Raw genomic sequence first — 20,532 nt, 5'->3', positions numbered from 1 at the left:
CTCTGTTGGAACATCGAACTGAGATGAACTGCGGGACGAATGTAGGCATAGTACTCATCTAGTTGAAAGTCATCTAAAGCCCAGTTCAGACCAAAGATTCGCCTTGCAACGGCTTGCAACTCGCAACTCCTTGCGACAAGACGGGCTGAGACGTTCTAAAACTGGACCTTGCGATTTGACATGTTGAATCTTCTGCGACGCCTTGCAACGCGCTGCAACGAGCAGTTCACACTGCTGCGATTTCTCCCCCGCGACATTCTAAAACGTCTCGTCGCAAGCAGTTGCAAGGCGAATCTTTGGTCTGAACTGGGCTTTAAGCATCACATGCATGTCTCGTGTGTGCATTAGATTCGCCTGTTCTACATGTCTTATCAGCGTTTATATCCTGGCTGGCGTGCTGCCATGCGTGCATGAAATTCCAACCTCAATTCCTCTTTTTGTGTAGGAAAACACACCCTCCCTCCATCCCGACCCTGTCCTCAAGCTGTAGCTGCAGCTCCTCAGACCCTCCTACTGCAGGCCTTTTTAAATGTTCAGCCTATTCAGGAGCCCCAGTCCTTAGCTGAACCCCTGGCCAGCACTCATTTGCAAAAACATATAAGAAAAAAAACATTAATTGAAGACCTCCTTGTGAAGTTCTCCTGTCCCGAGATGTTTGTCAATGGATTGTTTTCAGCCTCATTCTGTTGTCATGACGTCTGCAGCCAAGTCGTAGTGATGAGCCGTCTGATAAGCTGCACACACAAATTAAGCACAAACCATAAAACCTGTCAGTTGATAGCTTTTAGCACCTAGAATCAAGTCCTTACACGAGTCAGAAGTTTTCCTCTTTAACTGTGTTGTAATCACTCAGATAGGACTGCTCCACCCTTTCCTCAAGGCTTGACCTGAGCAATCATCCCTCCTGATCAACTGCTGCTGCGTGCGTGCGTGCGTGTGTGTGTGTGTGTGCGCGCGCGTGCGTGCGTGTGTGTGTCCTTCTCTTCCTCATGTCGGTGCTAGCTTCTGGTTGCATCACTTTCTCCTCTTGTTTGCAGCGGAGCATTGCGTTCGGTCAGTCAAGATGTGCTATTATAGGTTACAATGGAACTATGGTTCGCAGGAGTTTCCATCTGTAAAGCATTATCCAAATTATAGAATATATCAACAATTTATTTCACAATTGTCCCTCCCCCCATTCTTCATAATGTAACGTTTTAAAGTTTTATTTCTTTGTGTTGAGTAGGGTTAAGACAAAGTTTTTCTTTTCATTGCAGATTCAAATGCAGAGGTTATTCAACATGCTTTACGTGGTCCAACATGGATTAGAACATAATTTAGAAAAATTCAATCAATTCCAACATAAATCAAGATATATGGATAAAGACAATGGAGCAAGCGGTGACAGTAATCAGTTGCCCAAAATTCAATAAAGAAAATGTGAAAATAAGTGCAGTAAGGAATCAATTAATCAATCAAAAGCTGTTTGTTTCCATGTATATTTCAAAGTGTCTAACATTAACCATTTGGAAGTTGGCTCCACCTGTGTGCAGCCATGAAAAAGGTTCAGGTGTTTGGGTTAGACTTCTACCAGCTGACCACATTCTAAATGGAGAAAAGCGATTTTACGGACCAACAGCAACACGAATCGGCTTCCTTTTGATCCAATTCTGTTTTTTTTTTTTGTTCGAGGCTCTATACAATGTTTATTTAGTTTTTGTCTTGCTTTGGCTGCTGATGCTCAGATCTGGGAGGGGGGGGGGTTTCTAACTTTAGCTTTTTTGTCCCTCTTGTTCAGAAATGGAGCCCAGTGAGAGAGAACTTTGGGTCTCTCCATGTTGCCAAGTACAACAACTTTTGTTTTTTCTATATTGAATCGCAGGACATTGAATTGTATTGGCACAGTGAGTCAGTGGGACCTCAGTCATTTCATGAGAGCGGGTAAATCAGGGTGTTGCCCCCGTAGCTTTGAAAATCAATGTTAGATTGACTGGGAGCATATACAGTTTAGATACAGGAAAATGGCTTCAGATGAATTTCTGTTATTACCTTTTTATCTGTGCTGTTATGTGGAGCCAGATGGAGAAGGTCATAAAGTACGATGTGGGAGGTTGTTCACTCTCCAAAGACCTGACCATGGAATGAACCACTATCCTCCTTTTAAAGACGGTGCCATACATAGATAAGATAACAGACGTTGAAGCACACTGATGTTTAAGGAACCAATCTGGGCTACTGCAAGAATCTCATTTGGTTGTTGCTCCTCTGTTCATTCTTTATGGTGGTTCTGAACAAGCTACTTTGCAGGAGTGCTGCATCTTAAAATCCACTTTGTAAATGTTCAAATGACCAAATTCCTACAGCACTTTTAAATAACAAGGCAGCAGTATATCATGTGCAGGCTAACGTGACTTGTGCCCCCTTCCTCTCTCCTCCTCTGAACTCCAGACTCTAAAGCCATCGTGGATGGAAACCTCAAGCTGATCCTGGGTCTGATCTGGACCTTGATTCTGCATTACTCCATCTCCATGCCCATGTGGGATGAGGAAGAGGAGGGTGAAGATGCCAAGCAGAAGACGCCCAAGCAGAGGCTGCTGGGCTGGATCCAGAACAAACTGCCCGAAATCCCCGTCCACAACTTCCACAAGGACTGGCAGACCGGCCGGGCCCTGGGTGCCCTGGTGGACAGCTGTGCTCCAGGTAAGGAAAAGTGTGTGTGTGTGTGTGTGTGTGTGTGTGTGTTACAGTGTTTCGGAGACGGATTTGTGTGTTCTGTAGATATAACAACAAAATGTATCATAAATCAGACAATTCAACATAGGAACAACTCCTTTTGTAATAACCTTCAAAATAGTGATATGAATGATTATGGAAAGTGTAGTTGATATAAGTGCTTTAAAAGTTGAGATATTTGGTTCAGAGTATTGGAGAATAAAAACTAATGTTGAGATAATGGTCATTAAGATGGTTATATAGGAGAAATGTACAGAGGCAAACAGACGGGGTTTCGTAAAATAAACGCCTAAATGTACATTTTTATTTATACTAGAAGAAGACATGTTATTGAAGCAAATAAAGTATTTGAACTTGTGATGCACACAACAGTGACAGCTGCAGATCTGAGGTCAGCAGCTCAAGGAAAGTATTAGTGCGTACTTCTCATGGGTGCGAGAGTAAATAATAACGGAGTGGAGAGGTGGGGGGAGTCCTGAACCTGAAGAGTTGAGGAGCAAGGGGTGGAGGGAGGAGGGTGGAGGGATGTAGGTGAAGGAAAGTGAGGCGTGTGTGAGGGAGGATGTTTGGCATACCTTTGGATCACCAGCGGCCTTGAGCTGGAGAGAAGAATTCAACAAAGGCTTTTCATGTCTCATCCAGCTAAACATTTCCAAACGGCTGACACTTCACCATGGTGTGCCTGTGTGATAATAAGGGAACACCATGACATCCCAATGGATGAATCCAAGGGCAGACTTGTGTGTTGTGCCGTAAGCAGATGCGTGACCCTATACCTCATTACTGAAAACGCAGATTCACCTTCAAATAGCAGATCAGGCACATTCTGCACTCTCCCTTTATCTGCTGGACGCCGTCAAGGCTGTGGCTTTGGAGTCAACATGTCTGCCATAATAAGAAACACAAAGAGAGCTCTCGGGGTTGGCTAAACGTCTCTACCTGAATGTATTGAATCCAACAGAAATACTGTTTTGCCATTTTCTACTTACGGCGCATCAATTCACTCCCTCACACATCTTTTGATAAGTGTTTCTCCCCCTCATGCTCTCCCCCTCAGCCAGTCAAAATGTAAGAGAGCTTGAAAATATGCGAGTGTGTTTAAAGTATATCATGTATACTGTATATAAATATGATTGTACTGTGATTTTAAGCATTGATATTTTTCTTGATTTACCTTAGCTGACACATGCCAAGTGTTAAATGCGTTGCTTGGTAAAGTTGCAAAACAAACATTGGAGATATAAAGTTTCAGATACACATGATCATTTGGCCAGGCCTCACGTCTTTGTAATCTCATGATATGTTTCTACTTAAACGCATTACACGATGATTTGATTCTGAACTTCTCCCTGCCTGCACTCAAGCCAATCCCTTCTCTCCCTGCAGGTCTGTGTCCTGACTGGGACCAGTGGGATCAGACCAAACCAGTGGACAACGCCCGTGAGGCCATGCAGCAAGCTGATGACTGGCTGGGCATCCCACAGGTAAAATAAATACCATTGCAATGAATGGACCAATACGCTTGCAGCAGCTGCTGGTTTTGTCACAGCCGGCATGATGCTGCAGCACTCTGACATTTAGATCTAGTAGCTCATGACAAATGAGGCGTGTCACATTAAGCATCTACGGCTGTTATTTCAACGTGTTAGATACATATTTAATCAGCATTAAGGTAAATGGACACATCAGGGCATCCACAATTAAAGGCGCCTGATCGGACTATCCCTAGATTTATGCAAATAAAACTCAAAGGAAGAAATATCACCAGGATTATCCTTTGAGGCCGGCTCACTCCCCTGCTAAAGACAGCACCTCATTAACATAAGGCAACAATGCCCAGCCCCTGGGAAGTGCATGTCACTTTAAAATGTATCCAGAATGAAGACTTGATGATTTAAAGGGGATATTTGTAGACGGGACTCCCCACATTCATTGTTACTGTGCTGGCTCTTGGGTTGGGTTTCTGTGGTGGTGGTGAGTGTGTGACAGTGTTGCGTCGGCTTGATTGGCACAGCGCTGGCGGGCTGGCACAGCATAGCGTGCTGACAGTTGGATCTGTGGTCGCTGCTGTTTCCGCCCTCAGCTCCGCTTCTGCTAAGAAAGTGTCTCTGTCCCTTCCCGTGCTGTCTCTGTGGCTTGTAAATCAGACAATAAGCCTGTCTGTATGAGTGGCTTCGCGTGTGAGCCTGTCTCAGGTGCTTTTCTGAGCCCAGGAAGAGGTTGGTACGTGGTTTCAGTGACTGAATCAGACACTACCACGTTGATTTGTTTTCTGTGGGTATTGTCATAGTCTCCATGGCAACTGACTATCTTATTTTAGCCTCTTACTCTTACACAAGCAGACAAGGGGAAAATAACTGCTTTGTAATTTGGAATAAGTGTTTCTTTTATCTTGACCTCTTAGGTGATAACCCCTGAAGAGATCGTTGACCCCAATGTGGATGAGCACTCAGTCATGACCTACCTGTCCCAGTTCCCCAAGGCTAAGCTGAAGCCTGGGGCACCCCTGAGACCCAAACTCAACCCCAAGAAGGCCCGCGCCTATGGGCCAGGTACACACACACACACACACACACACACACACACACACACACACACACACACATCTGCAGCTAGACCTCAACAATGAAACTAATGCAATTGTACTGAGCTGAGCAGCTGGATCAGTTTACAGCAGTTTACAGCCCTTTTATGTGCGAGTCCAGGATTGTGTGTGATACATAAAAGACACTAGGGCTGCAAAATTCCGGGAATTTTCAAAGTTGGAAACTCTCCAGGTGAATTAACGGGAATTTATGGGAATAAACCGGAATAAACCGGGGAATTTCATTTCTAGAACCCTGGGCTATTGAGCACATTGAGGGGATGAATAATATTTTACTTAACATTCATGCTTTTTTTGTTCAATTAAATAATTGATTGTTCAATAAAATAATTCAAACTTGATAAAGGTTTACTTAAAAATAAATCAGTTTAAATGTTATGTTTTTTTTTCACTTATTTTGCATGAATGTCTCCCTATGACAGAAAAAGAGTTTATGTTTGGATATGATATAGTTCATTTAAATTACCCACATTTCCAGTTAATTCCCATAATATTTCCAAAATTCCCCAGCTTAACTTTGCATTAACAGTTTATGGAAAGTTTCCGGAAATTTATCGGACATTTTCCGGCCCTTTTGTAACCAAGTGACATGTTTTTAATGTACTGTCCCACCTCTCCTGTCTGAAGGTGTGGAGCCTCTTGGTAACGTTGTGATGAAGAAGGCTCTGTTCACCGTGGAGACCATCAGTGCAGGCAGTGGAGAAGTGCTTGTGTACGTGGAGGACCCTGCAGGACACAGAGAGGAGGTGAGAGAGACACTGCTGATACGGCTTGTTTATGAGACACCGTCTTTTAAATTGTTTGGTCATCATGGCAAACTATTACTTTTGTTAACCTTTGAAAAAATTCCTACAGGCTAAAGTGACAGCCAACAACGATAAGAACCGCACCTTCTCAGTCTACTACATCCCCAAAGTCACCGGCATGCACAAGGTAAGACTAATAGTACAGGACATGCTGGTAAACTAAGTTCTTGCTGCAGCACCATGGTATCTGAATGGCTATGGAGCACACTGTATCCAAATTGAATCAAACCAGCAGTTGGGGCTGTTTTTTGTCTCTACAGATGTGGACTACCCAATTATATTTATTATATATTAGTTTCACTTCCCTTCTTCCATTGATAAGCCCTGCTCCCTCTCTCTCTCTCTCTTACTTCCCCCCCAGGTGCACACTTTTACTTTCTCCATTTCTCTTTTGGGAGTCATTGAGATGAATCATAAACATAAATACGATTTTAAATTCATAATCAAAAACAAACTTCCAAACATCAGAGCATCGTAATGAAATCCAGCCTATAGAATAAAGTGATAACTGCACACAGCGGCAGTATGTTATGTATTGCCTTTCGTGGATTTAATCTCCAAACGGCTATGTGCTTCCATGTGTTTGTAAAACTCTGATTAAGACCCATTTTGATTATAAAAAATACAAAATAAAACTTCAATCCTGCCAGGCCAAATACTTGGATCATGCCCGATAGGGGTGCTACAGCACATATCCATTGTATAGGAATATGAAAAATGTCATCAATTACAGCAGTGTATGAGAAAAATCCCTAATACCCAGGTTCCAGACACTGTTTTCACTATCTCCTTTCTGCTTTTGTTAGGTGACAGTGTTGTTTGCAGGGCAGAACATTTCCAAGAGCCCCTTCGAGGTGGAGATCGGCATTGCACAGGGAGACTCCAGCAAGGCCACAGCCCAGGGACCGGGCATCGAGCCCTCAGGAAACATCGCCAACAAGGTCACCTACTTTGATGTGTACACAGCAGGTATGTCTTTAGGTTAGAAAGTATGCGTGGATGTTTTCCATTGTGCTTATTTTTTCAGCTCCCTAAACTATATATTAACCTTGCTTCCCCCTGCCTATGTGTTTTTTCATAGGTGCTGGTATTGGCGAGGTGGAGGTGATGATCATTGACCCGGCTGGCAAGAACAACATAGTGACTTGCACCATCGAGGACAAGGGCAACAGTAGCTACCGCTGCACCTACAAGCCCACCACCGAAGGCCAGCACACTATCTACGTCACCTTTGCCGGGGGTCAGATCAGCAAGAGTCCCTTCATGGTCACCATAGGAGAGGGTAAGGGTTGTAGCTCTGATTCCGTTTGGAGTGCTAGTCACTGAGACAACTTTTGTGTGGACATCCATCTTTAAAAAAATGCTCTGCTTTAATGTTTTTTACCTGTAAGTCTTAAGATCTCGGCCTCTTATCTATCGACAACAGTCTGATGTTTTCTAATGCTTTGCCGTCTTTTCCTGCTACTGTGCTGGATGTCGTGCCCCACTTCCTCCGTCTCTTCTTCTTCTCTTGGATAGATGCCTGGTGGTATCTGTCCTCTCTAAGGAACGGCCTCTTCCTTCTGCTGTCATTTCCTGTTTCCTGGGATCTCTCTTGGGTACCCACTGTGTGTGTGTGTGTGTGTGTGTGTGTGTGTGTGTGTGTGTGTGTGTCCATGTACATATTCGTATGCGTTATCCTTCACTGTGTGTGTGTGTGTGTGTGTGTGTGTGTGTGTGTCCATGTACATATTCGTATGCATTATCCTTCACTGTGTGTGTGTGGAATTGCATGTCTTTACTCAAGGCTTAATTTCCCTCTGTAGACTTGCTTTATATGTGTGGTGTGTGTCAATTCCAAATGGGTATGACTCAATCGAATTAGCCATGAGGCTATAAATAGTATGAAAGAACAACTCAATTAAGCTGCAGCAGTTTGCGGATGCCTCATTTCTTCCAGCTCAGTACTGGTCTGAAGTTTACATAATGACACAATTCACAACACATTGTATTTGTACTGGATGACCAGCATTGTTTGTGAAGTAGGCTGACTCATGTTTTTTCAGAATTAACATAGGTATATAGGGTGGTAGAAGTGTAATTAGCCTTTGTCTCTCTGAGAGATGTTGCGTTGGGCAGGTCCATCCCATACTAATTATATTAAAAGTACAGAATGTATAAGAAATAAAAAATATGGTTAATGGTGAAAGGTAGTTTAAGGGGAGCACAAGTAAAGAAAAGTTATAATTTAATAATGGCTAGGCTAATACCAGACCAGCTGCCATAAAAATAGATTTTAATATAATGAATTGCATACATTCAGCCTTTTTTTGCGAAGTGGTCCACGCCACTGGAAAATATCTTGTGCCCCTTTCAGAAGCCTCTGTTCCTGTGGGGTTTCCTTTGCTTCCTGCAGGGCATCCAACTGTGACGCAGCAGCCTCTATTTTATACACTTTCAAACGGCCAGATATGAAGGATACCCCACTTCCTGCCTTAGTGAGGATAAAGGCCCACTTCCTTTACTGTGGTGTATTGATTCCCTCTGCGGGTGAAGATAGATGGATGGATAGTTTGGGGCCGTGCTAGGAAGGGAGGAAGGAGGGAAAAGATAAATGTAAAGCACAGAGAGCATTCCAGCAACACTTCATCCCTCTTGAAAATGATGGATGTAGCATTCGGATGGAAGTAGTATGGGTTTCATATCATTCGCCCTGCACCTCATTCTTCTTCTCTCCCCACTAAAACCACCACTCAATCCACATGTGATCTCCTGTTGGATACAGAAAACTGAGCCTCTTTCATTGTGTGTGTGTGTGTTTCTCCGCAGCATGTAACCCCAGCCTCTGCAAAGCCAAGGGTCGTGGTCTTCAGCCAAAGGGCCTGAGGGTGAAGGAGACTGCAGACTTTAAGGTTTACACCAAAGGAGCCGGCACCGGAGAGCTCAAAGTCACCATCAAGGGGCCCAGTGAGTCACACTTCAAACACCGCTTTCGTTTTCCCCCTGTTGCCAGTTGACTTTAACAGTAGCTCAAGTAACTTTTTGCGTAACATAAAAAAGGAGTTGCTTGTAGTGATGAAACAACAGAGCATTAACAATTGGTTCTACAATTCCCCTCAGTTTTTTCTGGCAAATCTAACAAGCTGTAGAATGTGGGCTTCCTTCCAAGCTCAAACTCCAGTCAAAGTTAGCCACTAGCTAATGGGCATAATGGAACATTTAGCAGCTAAAAGACCAAAGCAGAGTCATAAGGAGCGGGACAAATTTGAATTACATTTATCAAATAGCCAGAAACCTGTTTCCAAACAAATGCTATTTTTACACCATGTCAGCCTCATATGTTAATGTACCACTGTTTGCTAACATGTAAGCCGTATCCATTTCAAACTTATGTCAATGGAAATTAGCTATAGCCCTCCCAAAGAGTGGCTAGAGATGACTAGGAGCAATAATGTCGTAGTTTCCATTTGTGTCTTCAAAGATGAAAAGATCGAATGTTGAAAACGTCAAACTAAGCTTCATCTCATCAACTGACGACTCCATTGAAGGGAGAGAAGCTAATGTCTGTACGTCCTATTTTGTGTTTTTACAGAGGGTCTTGAGGAGCCGTGTAAAAGGAAAGATTTGGGAGATGGTGTGTACGGGTTCGACTATTACCCCACCACGCCTGGGACATATAGCATCACCATCACCTGGGGAGGACAGCACATTCCTCGCAGGTACACACACACACATTCGCACAAATACTGCAAATGAATTCACTTCTCTGACTTGTCATCGTGACTGATCGCTCGCTGCACTGTTTTAGTCCCATTGAGGTCAAGATTGGCGCTGAGGCCGGCCCGCAGCAGGTGAGGGCCTGGGGTCCGGGGCTGGAGAACGGCATTGTGGGAAAATCTGCTGACTTTGTGGTGGAGGCCGTAGGAGACAACGTCGGTACACTGGGTGAGTGTGGCTCTGCTTATTGTCATCTCTCTGGCTCAAAGAAAAGTAACCTTCAATGAATCACTCAGGGCTCTCTAGTAAGCTTACTGTGTTCTTCCTTCCCTGGTCAGGTTTCTCTGTGGAAGGTCCGTCTCAGGCCAAGATTGAATGTGACGACAAGGGCGATGGATCGTGTGACGTGCGCTACTGGCCCACAGAGTCCGGGGAGTATGCCGTGCACGTGCTCTGCAACAATGAAGACATCCAACACTCTCCCTTCATGGCAGAGATTGTCAACGCACCAAACAAAGACTTCTACCCCGACAAGGTGCGTGCACACACCCTGGCTGGCGTGCACCTAACATTGTGTGCAGCGGCAAAACCGACATACAAGTTAAGACCGACCCCTTGTTATGTGGAACTGCATTCCTAAAAGCTCCATGAATGTGTTTATTCCAGGTGAAGGCGTTTGGGCCTGGCCTTCAGAGCAGCGGCTTGGCTGTTGGAAAGCCCACTGAGTTCACAGTGGATGCCAAGCAAGGAGGAAAAGCTCCTCTGAAGATTGTGGCTCAGGTAGGGCTGTGTGTGTGTGTATGTGTTTCAGCATGTGACCAGAAATGTGCTGCATCTGTCTTCATGTTGATAGACTTTTCCTGGATTTATTCCACCGTTAAAGTGCTGTCATCTTAACTCTTGGTTTTCACTAACAGGATGGTGAAGGTACTCCCGTGGATGTTCAGGTTAAGGACAATGGCAACGGCACATACGCCTGTACTTACACCCCGCGTAAACCTCTAAAACACACCGCCATGGTCTCCTGGGGAGGAGTCAACATCCCAGACAGCCCGTTCAGAGTGAGTACACACATTGACAAGAGGGTATGTTGTTCCTGGAGTTTATACAAAGGACGTGTCACCACAGCAAAGTATCTTCATGTCGTTGAGCACAGATGAATATCGGAGCAGGCTGTCATCCAAACAAGGTGAAGGTGTCGGGACCCGGTGTGGCCAAGACCGGCCTCAAGGCTTTTGAGCCAACATACTTCACCGTTGACTGCGCAGAGGCTGGTCAAGGTAAAGGAAACATAACAATGATCCATTCTCTTACACAATAACTCACAGGACAGTTAAGCTTAAGTGCTTGCTTAAGTGATATTTTATAAACCATATAATATGCTTCTATTTTAACCTGCAATACTCTTGTTTGTTTAACCAAAAAGGGATAAAGTAGCTAAGTGTCGTCTAATGTTATTGCAAACCTCACAAAATGATCATCCATCTGTGCAGTTCTCCTTGGCTTTACAGAGCCCCTTTCAGAGGATTGATTTAGTTTTCCGAACAGTAAATTCAGCTCTTAATGTTTCCAGGAAGATCTGATAAAACTCCTGCACACTACATGTCCAGCACCCCATGACAAAGTTAGCAACTAGAAAGTACAGAAAGTGCCGTGTTTAGCTGCTTATAAGTCAAATATTAGTTGTTGGAAAGCAAAGCAGAGGCTATTTGCAAATATTAGGCTTTTTCTTAAATCAGGTGGCCAGAAAACTCCAGATGAAGGATAATGTTGCTCTGTTTCTTGTGGATGTGTAAATAAGCAATTGTTAAGCTAATACATTTGCCTTAATAACCTTATAAGGTGACATGTGATATGTTAAATGTCACTGTTGTGTTTTGGCTCATTGTACTGCCCCCTAGTGGCCAAAAATGAATGACTGTAGCTTTAAGTTCCAAAAGTCATGAGGGCTAACAGGTTTTCTTTATAGATTGTATCTTTTGATTTCACTCTCTTAACTTGAGTGGAACTAAGACAATGAAGGCAAAATGGCTGCTTTGAATTACTCTGTTATTTTGACTGAAAGGATCGGATTGTTATAAGCATATGTTTGTCTCTTGCCTCAGGTGACATCAGTATAGGAATCAAGTGTGCCCCCGGAGTGGTGGGGCCCGCGGAGGCCGACATCGACTTTGACATCATTAGGAACGACAACGACACGTTCACTGTCAAATACACTCCTCCTGGAGCCGGCAGCTACACCATCATGGTCCTGTTTGCTGACCAGGTGAGTCTGAATGTGGAATCATTTGTAGCACTGTTTGTGTATTTCTGTGTGTCCGAACGAACGCAGTATTGATTTATGTTTTTGTTGTTTAGGCAATTCCAATGACGCCTATCAGGATCAAAGTGGATCCTTCTCATGATGCCAGCAAAGTCAAGGCAGAGGGTCCAGGACTCAGCCGAAGTGGTGAGATCAACTATAATTTTTTATTTTTTATTATTTACCCCTACATATTTTAATAGTCAACTTTCTCTATTTCCTGTTAAGCAGTAGTGGCGTCCACAGCACACGTGTTTACTACAATCAACCCTTAATGAAAAAAAAAATAAGAATAAACGTATTACTGAACATGCATTGGATGCTTAGAATAGTAAATATAAAAGCTTTTCTAGACCGCTGGAGTTTGACAAATTTGAAAATTAATATGAAAATCTTGCCTTTCAGGTGTTGAGCTAAACAAGCCCACTCACTTCACCGTAGCCACTAAAGGAGCAGGAAAGGCCAACCTGGACTGCAACTTCACCGGGCCAACCAAAGCAGAGGCTGTCAAGGACTTTGAAATCATCAACAACCACGACAACACACACACAGTGAAATACACACCTGTGCAGCAGGTAAGATGGGACGAAAACGCACTCACACGTTTACGAACATGCAGATGCACATGTCTCTTCCTGAAGTCTGTCCGCACACATCAAATGAACAGTTTTGTGGGAGAACTCCTATGCACTTTCCCATCCAGAGTTTGATGAGAAAATACAAATCTTGTGTGCAGGACTTCCTGGTTTCTTCACTGGTTTCATATAAAACCGCTTTCCGCTTTTTTAATTTTAGTTTTTGGACAATTTAAACAAAATTAGATAATTAGTTCATTACTGAGCTCAAGACATGTTGGTAGGCGTCATGCTAACCTAAGTAAATCACCTCCTGGCTATGGCTGTGTAGCTAATAAACAGACAATCAAGTGGTATCGATTGGCAACATTTGGAACTATCCCTTTAATTCAACAATGGAAACATTATGATTATGATACCCATGGGTGAAGTATGCGTCTGTCCACCCTGTCCCATATACTTTGTGTGACCACCCATTCTGCCCCTCCTGCCCCAGGGTCCTCTGGGAGTGGCTGTGACCTACGGGGGAGATAACATTCCTAAGAGTCCCTTCAACGTTGCCGTGGCACCCACAGTGGACCTCAGCAAGATCAACGTCACAGGCCTGGGAGACAGTATGTACTTTCCTCTCATGGCTTTTTGTACTTCTTTAGCTTTTGATTTAAACCCCTCACACTTAGCATCGTTTTGTGCCGAATGTTTATGACAACCAGAGCTGAGTGGTGTTTCAGTTACATAGTGACAAAGATCGGTTGTTTCTCTTGGTTGTACTGAAGCCAATTTCTGCCAGAAACAGAAAAAAAAGTTATTCATAATAGATGAGGATAATTGTGATCTATTAAGTTTAGTGATGTATTTTATCAATATGTTTTTGTTTGTGGTTGCCCACATGGTAACCATATTGTAGGAATAGTCTTTTTCCTAGAGGGATTTCATCCTCTACATCGCTCTTTGCTCTGTGTGTCATTGTAGAGATGACTGTTGGCAGAGACCAGGAAGTGACTGTCAAATCAAAGGGTGCTGGCGGTCAGGGGAAAGTCGCAGCCAAGGTGACTGGACCATCAGGGAAGCCGGTGACCAGCAAGGTATGTCACGTGATCTGGATTAATTATTTTGAGGCTTAGTGTTAAAACTTTACTGTATGTTTTTTATATAATGTTGTTAAGTTCCATCAAATATATGATGCCTAGATACTGTTCAATTGTTTTTGCTTTAATTGAGTAAAATCCTCTTCATGTGTTTTACATTTCGTGTTCCAGGTGGAGCCAGGGCTGAGCCCAGAGACCAGCCAGCTGAAGTTCATCCCCCGGGAGACAGGGCCATACCAGGTTGAAATGACCTATGATGGAGCTCCCATCCCCGGATCACCCTTCTCCCCCACAGCCTACCCAGCTTCAGATCCCTCAAAGGTAAGCCACAGTTACTGACGGACATTGTTGTTGCAAATCTATTACATGAATAAAGTGTAATGGCTGTAAATTGGATCAAAAAGAAATTGGTTGTTGACACACTATCCATTGGTCATTCATCGGTATCCAGGTTCGCTGCTCCGGCCCAGGCCTGCAGCGCGCCAAGGTCGGGGAGAAGGGGGAGTTCATTGTGGACTGTACCAACGCCGGCCCGGCTGATCTGACCATCGAGATCATCTCGGACAGCGGCACCGAGGCCGAGGTTCACATCCAGGACAACGGAGACGGTACCTACACCATCACCTACATCCCTCTCTACCCCGGCTCCTACACTCTCACCATCCGCTACGGGGGCCAGGATGTGCCCAACTTCCCCGCTCGGCTCAGCGTGGAGCCTGCCGTCGACGCCAGTGGAGTCCGCGTGTTCGGACCAGGAGTGGAGGGCAAAGGTACAATGACAAAAGAACCTGAAATTCTTTTGAATATGTTTTTTTGCTCACACATTTGTTATTCAGTGTTCTTGGTTGTCATTAGTAACATGCTGTATGCTTCATGTCCTAGGTGTCTTCCGTGAGGCGACCACAGACTTCACTGTGGACGCTCGTGCTCTCACCAAGAGCGGCGGCGACCACATCAAAACCCTCATCAGCAACCCATCGGGCAGCCGCACGGACTCCCTGATCACCGACCTTGGAGATGGAACCTACAACGTTGAATACACTCCCTATGAGGAGGGTGAGTTCAAGCGTAGCAAAGTGTGTGGAGTTTTCTAGGTCTGTGATCGGAATCTTCAATACATGAGTGTGACGCTTTCCTTGAATTGTACACGTGCTGCAGGACCACACAATGTGGAGGTTTGCTATGATGGCTCTCCGGCGCCTAAGAGTCCCTTCCGTGTTGCTGTCACCGAAGGCTGTGATCCTGCTCGAGTTCGTGTGCACGGTCCAGGCCTGAAAGGAGGCATCACCAACAAACCCAACAAGTTCACAGTGGAAACCAGGTAAGTGAGTCAAAACCTTTTACATGTAAGAGCTCAAGTTGTTTCCGGCTTGTATTTTTAATGTCCATCATGCTCCCTCTGCAGAGGAGCTGGTACTGGTGGTCTTGGTTTGGCAATGGAGGGTCCATCAGAGGCCAAAATGTCCTGCACTGATAACAAGGATGGCAGTTGCAGTGTGGAATACATCCCATACGAGGCTGGCACATACAACCTCAACGTCAGCTATGGAGGACAGCCCATCAAAGGTACTGAAAAGACAAACCTTTCCTTATTATGTTCATGATGTGGTAACATATTCTGCTTTATTTTAAGTATTTAAATGTACAGTATTTCAGCCTGCTAAACTGCTAGGGTTTTGTTTTTGTCCGTGCAGGTAGTCCATTCTCTGTGCCAGTCAGTGACACAGTGGACAGCACCAAGGTGAAGTGCCAGGGTCCAGGACTGGGCAACAATGTCAGGGCCAACATTCCTCAGGCGTTCACAGTGGATGCCTCCAAGGCTGGAGTGGCCCCACTGCAGGTCCGCGTACAGGGACCCAAAGGTAATAGTGTGTGCTGCTATGTATGCTGTGTAATCACGAGGAGTCACATACAAAAAGAAAATAAGCAAGAATGTATACATTCAACACTTGTTTCTGTGCATTTTCTGCAGGTGTGGTGGAGCCTGTGGAAACTGTGGATAACGGTGACCAGACTCACACAGTCAACTATGTCCCCACCAGAGAGGGGCCTTATTCCATTAATGTGTTGTATGCCGATGAGGAGATCCCACGCAGGTAACACAGACTCCATGTGTAACCACCATTTTCTTAACATAAGCCCCTGTTTGTGGTTTCATGCAGTCTCTCTTCCTCCATCAGCCCCTACAAGGTGAAGGTGCTCCCCACCCATGACGCCAGTAAGGTGCGTGCCAGTGGACCTGGCCTCAACACCACTGGGGTGCCAGCCTCTGTGCCTGTTGAATTCACCATCGATGCTAAAGATGCAGGCGAAGGGCTGCTGGCTGTGCAGATCACTGTGAGTGCTCACATGTCATGCACATGATGAGAATGAAAACAAATTGTTTTATGTAACCTGTTTTTAAAAAACTTTGATAACTCTCCCCCATAGGATCCAGAGGGCAGGCACAAGAAGGCCGACATCCGTGACAACCATGACGGGACCTACTTGGTGTCCTATGTGCCGGACATGACTGGCAGATACACCATTCACATCAAGTATGGAGGGGATGAGATCCCATACTCACCCTACCGTATCAGGGCCCTGCCAACCGGAGACGCCAGCAAGTGCACCGTCACAGGTACGCAAAGGACCATTAGACTGCTGGCCATTCACTTGAATAAGGAGTCTTATTCATACATTTATTTAAACATGAAAACGTAGCTTTAATGACTAGTTTGTACCAAAATCCATTGTGCTGATAGTCAATTTTTCCTCAGTCCTCTATATACCACCGTCACTCTGCATGATAATGAATTCTAATGGTATACACAATGCACCTAGATGTTTCCTTTTGATGCTCCCTGCTGCTGTTCACAACATTGTACAGAAAACAAGGGTATCTTGCTCCTTATTTGGTCCGTACTAAAGCAACAACGGTTTACATACAATTACGTTTGTACGGATCCAGACTGTCTTTTTCCCTCTGCTTACAAGTCTTTATGCTAAGCTAAGCAAAGCTAAGCGACTGCTGGCTCTAGTTGCAAATACAGCATTAAACATGAGTGATATGGATGTTTTCATCTAACTCTCAACAAGAAAGTGATACAGCATACAGTATGTCTTATGCGCACTTACTTTGTATACACACACAGATTTATTCCCTCATCTATTTTTTTAATTTTAATTTTAGAAATGACTAATTATTTTACTTCATCAAACTATGATGTATGACAATTATGTAATATACATATTATAAAAAGGTGTTCAGCAATTTAAGATCTCTCGGCATAACTGCTTCTAATCCTATTTTTCATGCGTTGTGTTCCTCATGCTGTGCTCCACAGTTAAACCCCCATTCACACAAACAAACACACACACACACACACACACACACACACACACACACACACACACACACACACACACACACACACACACACACCCCTCCCTGCTTCACACTCCACCACCACCGTTTGTTTCATCAGTGTTCGGAGCACATTATTGCCTCCCACCACCCCCTCCCCCACCTGACTGTCTTTTATTTGTCACTTTTTTCTCTCGCTCCCCTGCTTCTCACCGTTCCTATTATCAGTCTCAATCGGCGGTCACGGTTTAGGTAAGCCTACTGTAAGACTCGAATGTATAGAAACTACTCCTACTACTTTTCCATTATTTACTGTCAGCATGGATGATAGTGGCACCAGCTTTCAACAGGATATCCCATTCTCTCTCTCTCTCTCTCGCTCTATCTATCTATCTATCTATCTATCTATCTATCTATCTTTATTTCTCTCTCTGCCTTTCTACTGCTTGTCTACCAGTTATCTCTCCCATCCCTGTTTTCCTCCCATCTCATTTTCCACTTGCTCTCTAATAACGGTTTGTCTCTGTTTCCTTCTCGCATCTTTCATTGGACGGACTAATGGACTAACAGTAGGTAGGATGGCATGGTGGAAACGGCTAATCTAGCTTTCAGTGCTACATGGAAACTGTGTGATAATAACATATCATTGGTAATGATACAGTAGATGGAAATAACATGACTAGATCTCATGCAACTTTAACCTGGTGTCATGGTTGTGGAATGTGCATGCTGAATATTGTGCAGGCAAAAGGAAGTGTGCACGTGTTTGTGTCTCTAGAAGATGGGAAAACACCAGCTTACATTACACCATTGACCCCCTCTTCCCAATTCTTAAGGCGCCGGTGTTGGCCCAACTATCCAGATTGGCGAGCAGACAGTCATCACAGTTGACGCCAAGGCTGCTGGGAAAGGCAAGGTGACATGCAGCGTGTCTACGCCCGAGGGGGCGGAGCTAGATGTGGACGTAGTTGAAAACGAGGATGGCACATTCGATATCTTCTACACGGCGCCACAGCCTGGCGAGTATATCATCTGCGTTCGCTTTGGAGGGGAGCACATCCCTAACAGCCCCTTCCAAGTCACGGTGAGTTATGTGTATTTTAACATGTGTTACACCAGGGTAGGGGAAGAGTTGGCTGAACATCACACAGCGTAACTTTATGTTTATCATATAGAATATGGTGCTTTTTTGTCATAATTATCTCCAGAAATGACCTGGTTTAGGGTGGATGCAACAAACAAGAGTCTTTTACTTCAGCTCAGAGGGAAAAGTTCATTAGAGGAAAGTGGACAGAGTCAACAACACTGTGTTGTCATCTGCATAAAGAGAGATTTGACACGAGGACACTAATTCATATTTGTTCTGAACAGAGGAGCGTCTTTTTATCAAAACCACGGCGAGCATTACTGTATGTCTTTATGTAGGCTATAGTTTTAGTCATTATATGATGAAAGGCTAATTTGCCTTTTTATATTCTGTCGGCAGCTCCAACAGTTTTCTAATTCAAAATGCACTGTAATGGCAGTGATTCAAAGGGGCATTTTTTTATTGGTTAAAGCTTAAGTTTCCTCAGCTTTTTACCCTTAACTATCAAGTTAAGTCAAGTCCATGGTAAAAGGGAAGGGGCCCAGAGTTGATCCCTGCAGCACACCCTCAAATGTTGACCTATCTCTACGCACCACTGCGGCTACAAGCATCGGCCAGCAGATGATCATCTTTTGTACGAGCAAGAAATTATTTACTGCATCAAAGGCTTTTGACATTAAAATATGGAGGCAACAAGTTTTTCTTGTTGTCTCCACCTAACAATAATAACACCAATCAAGACAAAATGATGAGATGTGATTGGCTTCCAAACCTGGACTGATGATGACATGATGCAGTGCTTTAAGAGGAGTGCCCTCCTCTGGGTATTGACCGTCGACTCCTAGACCTTTGACGGACAGGACTACTTGGATACACTGAGACACAGAACTGAGCAATCAACACACACTTAGTACTGTCTGTGTAAGTGAGAGATGCTGCGGGAGAGACCAAAGATCCCTGATGCCGTTTCTCCCTACATAGGGCTTCGTGATTGGGTCCTGGTGGCGCCAGACATTTTTCTTAATCACTCTGACAAATGTTTTCTTCCCCTCCAAAACCCTTCCATCTTTTTACCCCTTCCACAACCCCTACCCAACCCCTCACCACCTCCTACCCCCCTCAGGCACTGGAAGGAGCTCCATCAGACCAGCTCATGACGCAGAGCCAAATGCCCCAGTACTACACTCATCAGCCCTGGGTACCTAAAACCTCTGCCTCCAGCCTCTCAACCCCGCTCAAAATCAATTTTTTTCGTTCAACCTCCTCTATTCCCTCTTTCTCTCCTCCATTCTCTCCTCTCCATCATCAAAGTCAACTCGTGTGGGGGACAAAGGCAGCCATTTTGAGAATCATTAATGTGGGCATGCCCGCTGCTCCACATTTCACAAAATGGCTAACTTCCTTATTCTCTCTTGACCTCCCGGTGTTTTTCGTTCCTCATCTCATTCCCCTCTTGCAGTTTGTGTCCGTGTCATCATCCTGACCATGATCATCACTCATATCTCCCGTTCATCATTTCATCTCATGATTGTCTCATCCCATTCTGTTTGTTGATGTTTGGGAGCTTTTACCCCCCTCTGTCCTGCACTGTGTTGATCGTTTTTGTGGCTGATTTTAAATGTTACTGTAACCACAAACTCTTCACAGACAGCGTGTCTGACCTCTGAACTCTGTCTCCCAGGCAACAGACAGAGCTATGGGAATGAACGGTATGGATGTGGCAGGCCTGAGACCGTTTGACCTGGTCATCCCATTCACCATCCAGAAGGGAGAGATCACAGGTAAGCGGACGGACAGATTGAACCCGTGATTGGTGAGGATATCTGTGTTGTGCCCACCTCACTGTGTGTTTCTCTGTCTTTTAACGAAGGCGAGGTCCGAATGCCGTCGGGCAAGGTGGCCAAGCCTGACATCACAGACAACAAGGACGGCACTGTCACCGTCAAGTACGCTCCCACTGAGGCCGGCCTGCACGAAATGGACATCAAATACGATGGCATCCACATCCCAGGTACCGCCTATACCTTGGAAGTGTTTGTAGAAATGTAACCTCTTAGGTACATGAAAATCGCAACACATATCCACCTCCACTCATTCTCTCTCTATTATTTCCCTATTGTCTTACACAGGAAGTCCCTTACAGTTCTTTGTGGACTACATGAACAGTGGAAACGTCAGTGCCTACGGCCCAGGACTCATCCACGGGATGGTCAACAAGCCCGCTGTCTTCACTGTTAACACTAAAGATGCCGGAGAGGGTATGAACACCTGAATGCACACAGCTTGTATTGAATATTGCTCAGTAAACTACACTC

The 20,532-nt window shown here is 44.6% G+C and overlaps 1 protein-coding gene across 3 annotated transcripts in view; it reads left to right on the top strand.

The window, feature by feature from the left end:
• The window catches only part of flna (filamin A, alpha (actin binding protein 280)), a 44,857-nt gene that overhangs the window by 17,573 nt on the left and 6,752 nt on the right, over positions 1–20,532 (top strand). Inside the window, exons 3-36 of one of the 3 annotated variants that reach the window (XM_080030361.1) lie at positions 2,428–2,679; positions 4,099–4,196; positions 5,117–5,264; positions 5,945–6,063; positions 6,173–6,250; positions 6,930–7,092; positions 7,205–7,405; positions 8,932–9,069; positions 9,695–9,821; positions 9,911–10,047; positions 10,158–10,354; positions 10,486–10,599; positions 10,737–10,880; positions 10,976–11,099; positions 11,925–12,085; positions 12,178–12,268; positions 12,527–12,696; positions 13,193–13,310; positions 13,669–13,781; positions 13,956–14,105; positions 14,236–14,554; positions 14,667–14,840; positions 14,943–15,105; positions 15,190–15,350; positions 15,479–15,646; positions 15,757–15,880; positions 15,965–16,121; positions 16,215–16,404; positions 17,359–17,382; positions 17,967–18,214; positions 19,341–19,415; positions 19,899–19,998; positions 20,088–20,228; positions 20,347–20,475. In XM_080030361.1, the coding sequence (XP_079886487.1) occupies positions 2,428–2,679; positions 4,099–4,196; positions 5,117–5,264; positions 5,945–6,063; positions 6,173–6,250; positions 6,930–7,092; positions 7,205–7,405; positions 8,932–9,069; positions 9,695–9,821; positions 9,911–10,047; positions 10,158–10,354; positions 10,486–10,599; positions 10,737–10,880; positions 10,976–11,099; positions 11,925–12,085; positions 12,178–12,268; positions 12,527–12,696; positions 13,193–13,310; positions 13,669–13,781; positions 13,956–14,105; positions 14,236–14,554; positions 14,667–14,840; positions 14,943–15,105; positions 15,190–15,350; positions 15,479–15,646; positions 15,757–15,880; positions 15,965–16,121; positions 16,215–16,404; positions 17,359–17,382; positions 17,967–18,214; positions 19,341–19,415; positions 19,899–19,998; positions 20,088–20,228; positions 20,347–20,475 (5,016 nt within the window). The remainder of the gene's footprint in view (positions 1–2,427; positions 2,680–4,098; positions 4,197–5,116; positions 5,265–5,944; positions 6,064–6,172; positions 6,251–6,929; positions 7,093–7,204; positions 7,406–8,931; positions 9,070–9,694; positions 9,822–9,910; positions 10,048–10,157; positions 10,355–10,485; positions 10,600–10,736; positions 10,881–10,975; positions 11,100–11,924; positions 12,086–12,177; positions 12,269–12,526; positions 12,697–13,192; positions 13,311–13,668; positions 13,782–13,955; positions 14,106–14,235; positions 14,555–14,666; positions 14,841–14,942; positions 15,106–15,189; positions 15,351–15,478; positions 15,647–15,756; positions 15,881–15,964; positions 16,122–16,214; positions 16,405–17,358; positions 17,383–17,966; positions 18,215–19,340; positions 19,416–19,898; positions 19,999–20,087; positions 20,229–20,346; positions 20,476–20,532) is intronic. The other 2 variants (XM_080030362.1, XM_080030363.1) reach the window with 2 other exon arrangements.

The sequence above is a fragment of the Ammodytes marinus genome, assembly GCF_949987685.1.
Source record: "Ammodytes marinus genome assembly, chromosome: 7".
NCBI classification, from domain to species: Eukaryota; Metazoa; Chordata; class Actinopteri; order Uranoscopiformes; family Ammodytidae; genus Ammodytes; species Ammodytes marinus.
This window is presented reverse-complemented; position numbering and strand designations above follow the sequence as displayed.